The sequence below is a fragment of the Dromiciops gliroides genome, chromosome 1 (genome assembly GCF_019393635.1).
Source record: "Dromiciops gliroides isolate mDroGli1 chromosome 1, mDroGli1.pri, whole genome shotgun sequence".
Taxonomy (NCBI): Eukaryota; Metazoa; Chordata; class Mammalia; order Microbiotheria; family Microbiotheriidae; genus Dromiciops; species Dromiciops gliroides.
This window is the reverse complement of record NC_057861.1, coordinates 674,289,939-674,302,590: the sequence shown is the minus strand read 5'-3', so window position 1 is coordinate 674,302,590 and position 12,652 is coordinate 674,289,939. Positions and strand designations below refer to the sequence as shown.

General features: G+C 42.9%; 1 protein-coding gene across 1 annotated transcript in view; it reads right to left on the bottom strand.

The window, feature by feature from the left end:
- BSN (bassoon presynaptic cytomatrix protein) overlaps positions 1-12,401 on the bottom strand; it is a 240,442-nt gene extending 228,041 nt beyond the window's left edge. The window contains exon 1 of the mRNA XM_043975309.1: positions 11,994-12,401. Within this exon, the coding sequence (XP_043831244.1) occupies positions 11,994-12,262 (269 nt within the window). The 5' untranslated portion in view covers positions 12,263-12,401. The remainder of the gene's footprint in view (positions 1-11,993) is intronic.
- Between the last annotated feature and the right edge of the window lie 251 nt (positions 12,402-12,652).

Genomic DNA, 12,652 nt, shown 5'->3' with positions numbered 1-12,652 from the left:
TTTGGAGGTAGGAGGCTACGGGTATGGAACACTTACCAAAATGTCAGACTTTTTCAGTGTTTTGGTTAGTTCTGCTGAACTTTTTTATTCTCTTATTCCTTTTTATAAGAAATGGCTGGGGGACAGCAAGGTGGCACAGTGGATAAAGCACCAGCCCTGGATTCAGGAGGACCTGAGTTCAAATCCAGCCTCAGACACTTGACACTTACTAGCTGTGTGACCCCGGGCAAGTCACTTAACCCTCATTGCCCTGCAAAATAAAGAAAGAAAGAAATGGCTGGGGAGGGAGTAGGGATATATTGGCAAATGTAGGTGATATAAAAACAAAAATTACAAATATAAATTTATTTATAAAAATAAGTTTTAAGTAAATTTTAAATGGGGGCTTAAAAAGGAAAAAAAAGAGTTGCCCAGGACATTAAGGATCTAAGTGCCAGCCAGGGTCACATAGCTAGTAAGTATTAAAGGCAGGATTTTAGTTCAGGTCTTCCTGATTACAAGGCCTGCCTTCCATCTAATATTGCATTGCCTCATTCAGCTCTCTTTAAAAATGGGCAAAGTGGGGGCAGCTAGATGGCGCAGTGGATAGAGCACTGGCCCTGGAGTCAGGAGGACCTGAGTTCAAATCTGGCCTCAAACACTTAGCACTTACTAGCTGTGTGTCCCTGGGCAAGTCACTTAACCCCAATTGCCTCACTAAAAAAAAAAAAAAAAATGGGCAAAGCCACCTGTTCAAAAACACTTATTTGCTTGTATGAAGAGAATTTAAATTATACCCTAAATAGGAAGGTAAAAATATAAGTTCTTGGAGGTCAGGGATTGTTTTGCTTTTTAGGACCAACCCAGCATAAAGCCTAACACCAAATAGATATTTTAAAAAAACGTTTATAGAATCAATTGAGAAAGAGGCAACTCAGTTCACTAAGGAGAATAAAGGGGAATGTTACTCCTCAAACGAGCTGGAAGGGCTGGGTCAGGTTGGTAAGAGTGATCACAAAAAAGGAGAAAGGACAGGAAGGTGAAACCTCCCAGACTAACCCACTTCCCATCCCTGAACATGACCCACCTATGAACAGTTTCCTTTAGAAAAAAAAAAATGGAAAAGCAGCTCAGTACAGCTGTAGGGTAGCAGCAGCCCAATTCCTCTCTTCTGCTTTCAGAAAATTCAGTCTCCACATGGTTCTCAATAATTCCTTCCCTGTAAAAATCAGCATTTCTCATCATGGTTTTTCCTAAGGGTAACATCCTTGAAAATGCATTTTTCCCATTAAATGTAAAAACTTACAGAAACCATCTTCTGTTGGAAATTAATGTGTGGGGAAAAAAGGTTAAGTCATTAAAATTTAACCATTCTGCCTAAACAAGAACTACAGGAATGTGTTTTCCCTTCAGGTGACGACAGACTAATGTTCATACAGTGGCCTGTCAATCAGAAAGCATTTATACATAATCCATGGGCTCCCCTCCACTTCCATTGGGTCTACTCCCTGTAAAAGAAGTCACCATAGGAGTAACCCCTCCACTGGTGACCAAACACTATCCCTTTCAGAGTCGTCAAATGTGTCCTTTACTCGTCACTGGAAGAGCCAGGTCACTCTTGCTTCTGGAACCGCTCTCTTCCTAAAGGAATTTCTCCCTATGGGGTCCCCCCATGGGTCAATCCCAATGCTGATCAGCATGTCAGTCAGTCAAAAAATATTTATTAAGCACCTGCTGTGTGTCAAATATTGTGCTAAGTTCTGAGAATATAAAAAGAGACAAGACAGTCCTTGCCATCAAGGAACTTACAATCTAGTGGGGGAGAGAACAAGCAAACAAATATGTACAAACAAGCTATATGCAAGATAATTGGAACATAACTGAAAAGGGGAGATACTAGAATTAAGAGGGATTGAAACAGGCTTCCTAAAAAAGATGGGATTTTAGTAGGGACTTTAAGGAAGCCAGAAGAAAAAGAGATATTCCAGGTATGGAAGACAGCCAGTGAAAATGTCTGGAGTCAAAAAAATGGGGTCTCTTGTTGGGGGAACCAAAAGGAGGCCAATGTCACTAGGATGGAGTATGTAGGTATGTGGTGGGGAGTAAGACATAAGAAGACCAGAAAGGTTGGGGTGCATAGGAGGGGGAGCTATCAAGGGCTTTGAATGCCAAACAGGAGATTTTCTATTTGATGTCAGATGCAGTAGGGAGCCACTGGAGTTTAGTGAGTAGGGGGAGTGACATAGCCAGACCTATACTTTAGGAAAATCACTTTGGCAGCACAATGGAGAATGGATTTGAGTGGGGAGGGACCTGAGGCAGGCAGACGAAGCAGCAGGCCATTCAAACAGGAGATGAGGGCATACGTATACCAGAGTGAATAGTGGCTGTATCAGAGGAGAGAAGGAGATATGTAAACTTTAACTCATTCTATTTCTCTGACATGGGCCAGTTTGTACCTCCTTAGGCCTTCCACTCCCAGGGCCCACCATATTTGTGGAGGACTTAGTAAGGACACTAGATCCACATAGCCTTACTGCAGAATAGGCCTCTCCAACATCAGGGTTGACAAATGTGTGCCACCCCATCACCTCCTATAGGAATCTGGAGTCAGGTGGTTGAATCAAAGAGCAGTGACTAATGAGCTTGATGAGCTCAGTTATATATGAATATCCACCTGACCAAGGTTAAACTCCACCTAAAATTTCAGTTTCCACATCCTTCTTCCCTGCACTGGCACTGAACCAGGTACTTTGAATAACACCTCTTCTTTGGGTCAATATTTCTTTAGCAGATGGAACTTTTTCACTGGAAACATCAGAAGGGAACTTGCTGTTCATTGTGGATTTAGTTTGGGAGAAAAAACTTTCCTACAACAACTCTTCCACACAAACTCTTTACTCACCATTCCATTCCCTCCAAGCAGTCAACAAGCATTTATTAAGTGTTCTACGTGAATCAATGGGAATGCAAAGGAAGAAAAAAACAGTCCCTGATGCCAAGGACTTCATATTCTAATGAGGAAGATAACATGTAAATAATAAGGTACGCACAAGATATAATAATATATTTTTAAATTTTTATTTATTTTTACATTTTTTTTTTGCAAGACAGCCCCTGCCTTCAGGGAGCTTACATTTTTGGGGGGTGGGGCAATGAGGGTTAAGTGACTTGCCCAAAGTCATACAGCTAGTGTCAAGTGTCTGAGTCTGGATTTGAACTCAGGTCCTCCTGAATCCAGCGCCAGTGCTTTATCCACTGCACCACCTAGATATAATAATAATAGCATTTATATAGGAGGTACTATGTGCCAAGGACTGTGCTTCACCACAACCCTGGGAGATAGGTGCTATTATTATCATCCCCATCTTACAATTGAGGAAACTGAGGTAAACAGAGAGTGACTTGCCCAATATCTCACAGTTAAGTGTCTGATGCCAGATTTGGACTCCAGCCTTCATGACTCTAGACCTAGCACTCTACCCACTGTACCATCTAGCTGCCTAGATATAGAGAGAATAAATGGACGATACCCTGCGAAAGGAAGGTACCAGCACCTATTGGGGAGGGGAAAGGAGGAAGGGGGAGTAAAGGTGGAGCTGGGAAAAGCCTCCAGCAAAAGGTAGGGTTTGCGCTAAGGATTGAAGGAAACCAGAGAAACTAATAGGAGAGAGGTGAGGGGAGAGAGCATTCCAGGCATGTGGAATGGCTCAAAATGTCCAAAAAGTAGTTAGTGATGCATGACTGTACCTTGGAGAAACTAGGGATGAATATACAGGTCTGGGAATCATCTGCATAGAGATGATAATTGAACCCACGGGAAGTAACAAGATCACCAAGTGAGATAGTATAAAATGAAAAGAGAGGAGGGCCCAGGGCAGAGCCTTTGGGGACTCCTACAGTTAGCAAGCATGACATGGATTAAAAAAAAGAAAAGAAAAACCAGCAAAGAAGACTGAAGAGCAGTCTGACAGACAGGAGAAACAGGACAGAGAAGAGAGAGGGTAGTATCCAAGAGGAGAATATGGCTGCATCAAAGGCTGCAGAGAGGTCAAGAAGGATGAAGATCAAGAAAAGGCCGATGGGTTTGGCAATGAAGAAATGATTAGTGACTTCTACCTCCTTCAAGAACAGCTGCAGAGGTAGCTGGTGAGGCAAGCCACAGACAGAACACTGGATCTGGAGTCAGGAAGATCCATGCTCAAATCCAGCCTCAGACATTTACTGAGTGACCCTGGGCATGTCACTTAACCTCCATTTTCTTCAGTTCCCTGAACTATAAAATGAGGATAATAATAGCACCTACCTAGTAGGGCTGTTGTGAAGATCAAATGGGGGGGGAGGCAGTTAGATGGCACAGTGGATAAAGCACCAGCCCTGGATTCAGGAGGACCTGAGTTTAAATCCAGCCTCAGACACTTGACAATTACTAGCTGTGTGACCCTGGACAAGTCACTTAAAGCCCATTGCCCCGGGGAAAAAAAAGATCAAATGGGATATTTTGGGTTTTTTTAAGTACTTATCAGGGCAGCTAGGTGGTGCAGTGGATAGAGCACTGGCCCTGGAGTCAGGAGTACCTGAGTTCAAATCCAGCCTCAGACACTTAACAACTAGCTGTGTGACCCTGGGCAAGTCACTTAACCCCAATTGCCTCACTAAACAAAAAACAAAAACAAAAACAAAAGTACTTAGCACAGTGCCTGGCACTTAGTAAGTACTATATAAGTACTTATTCCATTCCCTGCCTATTATTAAAGAGATAGTTAGTAAATATACAAAAGGAAGCAGTTATCATAGTCTGCATAGCTTTATCAAGAGCAAGACATGATAGACTAACATTTCCTTTTTGTGATAGAGTTACTGAGCTGATAGATCCAGAATACTACAGATATAGTTCACCTAGATTTTATCAAAGCATTTGATAAAGTCTTTCATGATATTCTTGTGAAACAGAGCGATGTAGGCTAGAGGAGAGTACAATTAGGTGTGTTTGGAACTGTTTGAATGCCCTGACCCAAAGGTTAACGGTTCAAATCAACCTGGTAGGAATTCTCCTGGGGAGTGACCCAAGAATCTGTTTTTAGTCCTGTGCTATTTAACATTAACACATCAATGCTTTAGATAAAAGCAGAGATGCACACTTATCAAATTTGCCAATGAAACAAAGCTCGGAAGGATAGCTAGCACATTAGATGACAGAACTGGGATTCAAAACGATATTAACAGAATGTGACAGTGTTTCAAATCTAATAAGATGAAATGTAATAGTAATAAATATAAAGCTTTTACACTTTAGTGCAGGGAGAGGGGAGTCTGAACTTGTCGTTCCATAGGTATTGGCAGCTACTGGTGCGGAAATTATTCTTTCTGGCCTTGGCAAATTATAAGCATCTTCTTAGGAAGCAGGGTACTGAGAAGTTAAGTGACTTGCCCAAGGTCATATAGCTGGGATGTGTCAGAAGTAGGACCTGACCACAGGTCTTTCTGACTCCAAGATGGCCCATCTGAAAAAGAACTGAATGCTTTAATGAACCCAAAATTCAATAGAAGTTAACAGTGTGGGAAGGAGCCAAGAAAGTGAATGCAAACTTAGGTTGCATTAAGAGAACTGTGGCATTCAGAACTAGAGAGGTGACAGTCTCATTGTATTCTGCCCTGGTCAGACCACATCTGGAATATTGTATTCAGTACCTGGTGCCACATTTTAGGAAGGTCATTAAGAAGAGAGAAGAGGACAACCTGAATGGCGAAGGACCTCAAGTTCATGCCCCATGAGATTCTGTTGAAGGAACCAAGGATATCTAGTTTAGAAAAAAGAGATCAATTGGAGAATGGCTGAACAAGTTGTGCTATATTATTGTGATATTTTGCTATAAAAAATGACAAGCAAGATGATTTCAGAAAGGTCTGGAAAGTCTTGTATGATCGGATGTATAGTGAAGTAAGCAGAACCAGGAGAAAGTTGTGTACAGTGACAGCAATATTATTTGATGAAGAACTGTGAATGACAACTATTCTCAGCAATACAATGATCCAAGACAATCCCAAAGAATTAATGGTGAAGCATACTATCTACTGCCAAAGAAAGAACTGATTTTGATTGAACAGACTGAATCAAGCTACTTTTCACTTTATTTCTTTCATTTTTTTTCTTTTGAGTCTGCTTGTACAAAATGACTAATATGGAAATGTTTTACATAATTGCACATGTACAAGTAAGTTATATCTGATAGGAGAGAAGGAGGGATAGAATTTGGAGCTCAAAACTTTAAATTAAAATGTTTATTATAAAGAACAAGAAAAATAGAAGATGTGGCAAAGAATTGGAAATTAGGGGATGCCTATCAATTGGGGAATGGCTAAACAAATTGTGGTATATGTAATGGAATATTATTGTGCTATAAGAAATGATGAGCAGACAGATTTCAGAAAAACCTGGAAAGACTTACATGAACTGATGCTGAGTGAAGTGAGCAGAACCAGGAGAACATTGTGAATAGTAACAGCAATATTGTACGATGATCAATTGTGATAGACTTAGCTCTTGTCAACGATATAATGATCCAAGACAATTCTAAAAGACTCACGATGGAAAATGCTGTTCACATCCAGAGAAATAACTACGGAGTCTGAATACAGATCAAAGCATACTATTTTCACTTTATTTGTTGTTTGTTTTTTTCTTTCTTGTAGTTTTCCCTTTTGTTCTTATTCTTCTTTTACAACATGACTAATATGGAAATATGTTTAACATAATTATACATATATAACCTATATCAGATTGCTTGCTGCCTTGGGGAGGGGAGAGGGAAGGAGAAAAATTTGCAACTCAAAATCTTACAAAAATAAATGCTGAAAAATGATCTTTACATGTAATTGGTAAAAAAAATAAAAGAAAATACTATTAAGAAAAGAAAAAGAAAAAAGAAGAGATGGTAGCTATCTTCAAGGGTCTAGGGGTTGTCACATGAAACAGAAATTAAATGTCTTTTGCTTGGTCCCAGAGGTCAAAACCAAGAGCAATTGAAGGAAGTTGCAAAGAGACAAATTTAGAACCAATATAAAAACTACAAAATAATTAGGGCTGATGAAAGGTAGGGTGGGCTTCCTCAGGAGCTAATGAGTTTCCCTTCACTAGAGAGCTTCAAGAAAAGGATAAATGAGTCACTCATTAGGTATTCTTATTCAGGTATGAGTAAGACTAGATGGCCAATGAGGTCCTTTTCAACTGTTACAGCTAGGTAGCACAATGGGCCTGGAGTCAGGAAGACCTGAGTTCAAATCTGACCTAAGACACTAGCTGTGTGACTCTGGGCAAGTCACTTAACCAGTGTTTGCCTCAGTTTCCTCACCTGTAAAATAGGGATAATAATAGCAGCCACCTCCCAGTTATTTTGAGGTTCAAATGAGACAATATTTGTAAAGTGTTTAGCATAGTGCCTACTAAGCACTTGATGAGTGTTTAAATAAATCCTTCCTTCCTCCCTACTTGAAATTCTACAACTCTTATGGAGCCTTTTCTGACCCCTCCAGCATGCAACAATTTGACGGAGATGGAAAGAAAGAAGGTAACTTACCCAAATTGGAAGCAGCGGAGCTGGGATCCAAAGCCAAAACCTTTTGATTCCAAAGCCAATACTGTTTCTCCTATACCACATTTCCTTGAAGGTGCCTACTGGCTTTAACCTTCACCTGACTATCATTTACCATTCTGTGGCATCTCATAGTCTTGTCCTGCATCATCACTTGATTTTTTTACATGCCATCTCTCCAACAAGACTTTAAGGTACTTGACAGCAGGGGCTATATTTTATTCACCTCTGGATCTCCCTCAGGGCCTAGCTGAGGACCTTACACACAGTAGGTACTCAAGCAATGGTTGTTATCAGGCTGGCTGGCTGATTCAGAAACAGATCACAACCAATATGGGTGGAGTTGGGGTAGTGTGCTCTGGAAAAAGTGATCGAAAACATGTAGATAAGTGTTTCCATGCCCAGCTCTCCATCACCCTTCCTGGCTAGAAATAGTGAGTGCCCTGGCTTTCTGTAACTCTAAGCAGCAGGCTGCAGAACTGTAGGTGTTGCCATTTGCAGGGATTTGGATCAAGCTCTCTTGCCCCACTTGGCTTCTGAGAGTAGTATCAACACAGGTACCATGCTAAGTCAGCATAGTGTAAGAAATTATAGAAGTTGCTCCTGGTAACAAGGGCTGTTATTATGGCATTATATTAATATACAGTTTAATTCTCTTGTGACTGGGTGAGGTGATTATCCCCCCTTCCTGTTTTTCATTCATCTTATAGGAGGCTTTTAATTATCACACTATTTCCTGATCATTATCTTGGCACATTCTGCCTTACATTACAATTATTTGTATATGTATTTCTTAATCTCTCCTACTAGACAGTATGTTCCATGTTCCATGTTCCATGTCTTCATCACCTTTCAATCTCCCCTAAAATGTAGCATAGTGTGTTAGGCACAGTAAGCACTAAATAAATTGAACTGAATTTAATTAATTGGACTGGAAAGATTGCCGCTAAATTCATGAATTTGCTTTAAGCAGATATGCCATCCGTTCCCTTTTGCTCTTTTTTCTGAATACTCAGAAATGCATCTCTCAGGTCTTTTTTTCCCTCAATGGTCCAATCTGTTCACCAGTAGCACAGAGCTAAACAGGCTAAATTTGGCAGCAGGGACCTGGGACACTCTGACAGGAGGAAATAGGAAGCCATTTTGATGCTAAAGGAAAAGGATAGATGGTTTAGGTGCTGCTCTGGCTGAGCCAGTGACAAGCTGAATTACAGCTAGAGAAAAGAATCCTTGCTTTTCCAGAACCTCCAAACTGACAATAAGGAGGAGGCCCTCTCCTGTGCTACTTGAGTGACTAAGGTCACTATGTCACTGCCCACCCATGTTCTCTGTTTTCCTACAACCCAAGGGATTGAAGTGGTCCTTGAGGGAAACTGCTTGTAGAACCCAGAGCTCTGTTGTCAATGGTACCACCCACCCCCAGTTCCCAACCTTTGGTGGAAAACGTTCTCCAGTCTTTCCCCATCTGTTTGCTTCTGAGTATTGATAGATGGTGAAACATGAATGAAATGTAATCTCATTGTAAAACAGGACAATAGCCACAGGCACTGGTCAACCTTTGGCACTACCCAATTCCATTAGATATTTCAAATGGTTATAGAATGTAATAGAATATTATACAACAAACAATGTATAGGAGGAATTCAAAGAAATATGGGAAGACTTATGTGAAGTGATGATGCAGAATGAAGAAAGCAGAACCAAAAAAGCAATATACATTAACTATAATAGCATAGTTAAAGATAGTAAAAATAGCAACAAATCCATGTTACAGACTAAAAATAAGATTTAAAAATATCATAAAAACAGGGATTGTATGGGTATTGGCACTTTAAAATCAGTAAACTAGTATTTGGGGGGCAGGGTTAATGATTGGTAAATAACAAGTATATAGACACTAATGTTCTTGTTCATGTTCTTGGGGTTTTTTGTTGGGGATGGGGGTTTTGGAGTTTCATCTTGCCGGCTCATTTTTCTTATTTTATTCTGTCATGATCTGTTTACATGCTGTAATACTGGGCACTTGTTAATGGAAATGAAAATAAAATTTGTGTTTTTATAAAAACTTTAGAAGGTCACATTACAAAATGTGATCCATCACAATCAGAAGAACCAGTCTGGTGATGGGAAGTCAAATACCGAGTTCCCTTACATCAAGAACTTCCAAATGACAAGATTGGGTTTTGGGGTTTTTTTAATTTTCAGCTATTTCGACTTTAAATGGGAGTGAGTGCACTACAGCTTATCAGAAGGGAGTTTTGCCTCCAGCCAAAATCCAAATACCACTACAATATGCAGCAAAATGAAGAATGCTCACAATATTAGGAGTGGTACAATATTAAGTGGATTAAAATAATTCAGGGGAAATGAACACATGTCCTCAGCTTTGTCTTCATAAAAATAATGCTCATGGCACTGATTTGCAAAGCAGCCCAGCAGTGGCAAGCTTACAATTTCAATAACGACCATTCATTACTTCCAGTTGTCTAAGAAATTTGAGTTGTTAGGAAATAGATACATACTTGGACAGCTGAACAATCAAAAATAATGTTCCATCACAGGCAATTAGCTCCCACACAGAAAAGCACAGGAGCATAAATGACCAGATTCAGAGTGAATCCCAAAGCTATCTCTAGCTTCACTCTTACTCCAGCCTGTTTGATTTAAAGAAAATGGTACAAAGATAATGCCTTCCATTTCAACCTGTCATCTCCTGGTAGCCTATGTGAGTTTTCAGGGTGTTGTTTTATTACTGACTGGCATTTTCCCTGCACTGCATTCATAACCATTTGGTTGGTTTTGCAGGATTTCAGTTAACAGCTATTTCCAAGTCATTTTTCCAACATTCTATCAAATATTTCATGGTTTTTAGGGTGCTTTTTTCATATCTTCCCCTGAGAGTTATCTGTCTTTCAGACTACAACCTAAGGTGACAAAGAACAAAATTGGTGCTGGAAGATTTCAACACAATTTCAATTTAACATCAAAATATTTACTGTCACTAAATGCTACAGGTAGAGCTCATGACCCTGTGAGATGTGTTGTGCTAATTAAGTTGCTTTTAGCATCCTGAATGTATATACTCTGTCCCTATATTCATGCTACTATTTATTGTATCTCTACATTTCTACCAACCACAAATATGAAGCTACTTCACACGACATATTTCTTCCAATGAACCGCCCTCACTGGTGCTTTTCCCAGACCACGGAATGAGAAGAAAATGTTTACAAATAGCTATAAATTTTTCATTTAGCAATTTCTCCCGTGTAGCTAGATCTACAGAGCTGAGGTTACATAATCACCTATTTAATACTCCAAACCAGCTGCATTTAGAGTAATCAGATTTGGGGTACAATGTGCTGGTGTGGAGTTCCAGACTGTGAAATAAAAAACGGACCCTGCACTAAGCTAATGCACTGATGAGAGAAGGCTTGGGATCTAGCTGGGTGCAGAAAGGGAACACTTTCCAGCTGACTGCTTTGCTCACACGAGATGAGACAAGATTCAAAGTACAGCTTGAAAAAAGGATGTTAGTATCCAGTAAGCTACATTGTTCTACACACCTACATGCAGCCCCAATCTGAACCCTTTTTGCCCATGAACTCGAACTGGTCTAGCTCACTCACTGAGCTAGGCTGTATCTCATGGTGGGCTTCATCTCTACATCCCTATCCCTAATAGATTGTCCCCAGTGTTTTTTCCTCTTCCTCCTCCTACTCTCTGCCCTAAGCTTCCTTCTTCTCCCCTACACACCTTATTTATACTCTGGCTGCCCTGCTACTTGTTCCGTCCCTATCTGAAGAATGGAACCAAGCGCTCTTCTCTGAGCTAAACTGTATTCTCTCAGTTTTCCAGCATGAATACCAAGCACCCCCTCCCTCAATCCCACCTCTTCCCACACACCCCAAATGAATCCAGAGTTCCATCTTCCCTGGAAGAAGATGATTGCACCTACTCACGCCCCTAATCCCTGGTAATTGCACCCCTTCCCCCACCAAGGGCTGAGAATTCACCCAGCAAAAAGCCCCGTCCTCTTCTCTCCTTCCCAATCTAGCCACCCCCAGCAAGTCACTGCACCTCTTGGAGCCTCAGTTTTCTCTTCTATTAAGTGGGTATAATACTTCTCACAGGATCTACCCCCCAGGATTGGTTGTGAGGAAGCAGCTTTGTAAACCTAAAATACTAGAGGAACGGAAGCTATTTCTTGCTGTTGTTATTCTGTTACGCCTCCCCCCTCCCCAACCTTCCCATCCCTTCTCCAGACCCATTAACCCAAAGCATTCCCGTAGGACAAGCCCCAGACATTCCCCCCCAGGAGAGGGAGCCGGGGCAGGGCCTCTGCCCGCGCCCGCTGCAGTCCAGGGCCAGCGGGGACGGCTGGAAGGGAGGGTTCGGGCCCCCTGGCCCGGACTGCCTTACCTGGCCGTGTCGGCGGTGGGGCCGGGACCGGGACTGGGGCCGGGGCCGGGGCCAGGACCGGGGCCAGGGCTGGGACCCCGAGGCTGCTGGGCTGCGGCCGCTCGCGCAGCTCCGACTGAGGGGAGCTGTCCACCTCCTGGTGCTGAAGGCGCCTTCCCAGCCGTGGGGCCGGGGCCGGGGCCGGGGCCGGGAGTGGGGCTGGGGCCGGGGCCGCCCGCTGCCGGCAGCCCGTCCCCGGCTCCCCCCTCCAGACTGGCCTCATTGCCCATGGCGGGGCTCTGACAGAGGGGTCGGAGCGGTGGAGCGGGGCCCGGAGGGGAGGGGAAGGGGAGGGAAGGGCAGGGAGGGGGGGCCGGGCCGGCAACTCCCGGGCTCACTGCTCACACGCTCAGCGCTGCGCCGCCGCCGCCATCTCCCAGCTCCACCAGCGGCGCCCGGCACGGCGCATGCGCGGCCCGCCCCCCCCCCGGGCCCGGCCCCGCCCCTCACTCTGCACACACCCCTCAGGCGCCTTGGAGCCGCGCGTGATGCTGCTGCTGCTGCTGCTGCTGCTGCTGCTGCTGCTGCTGCTGCTGCTGCTGCTGCTGCTGCTGCTGCTGCTGCTGCTGCTGCTGCTGCTGCTGCTGCTGCTGCTGCTGCTGCTGCTGCTGCTGCTGCTG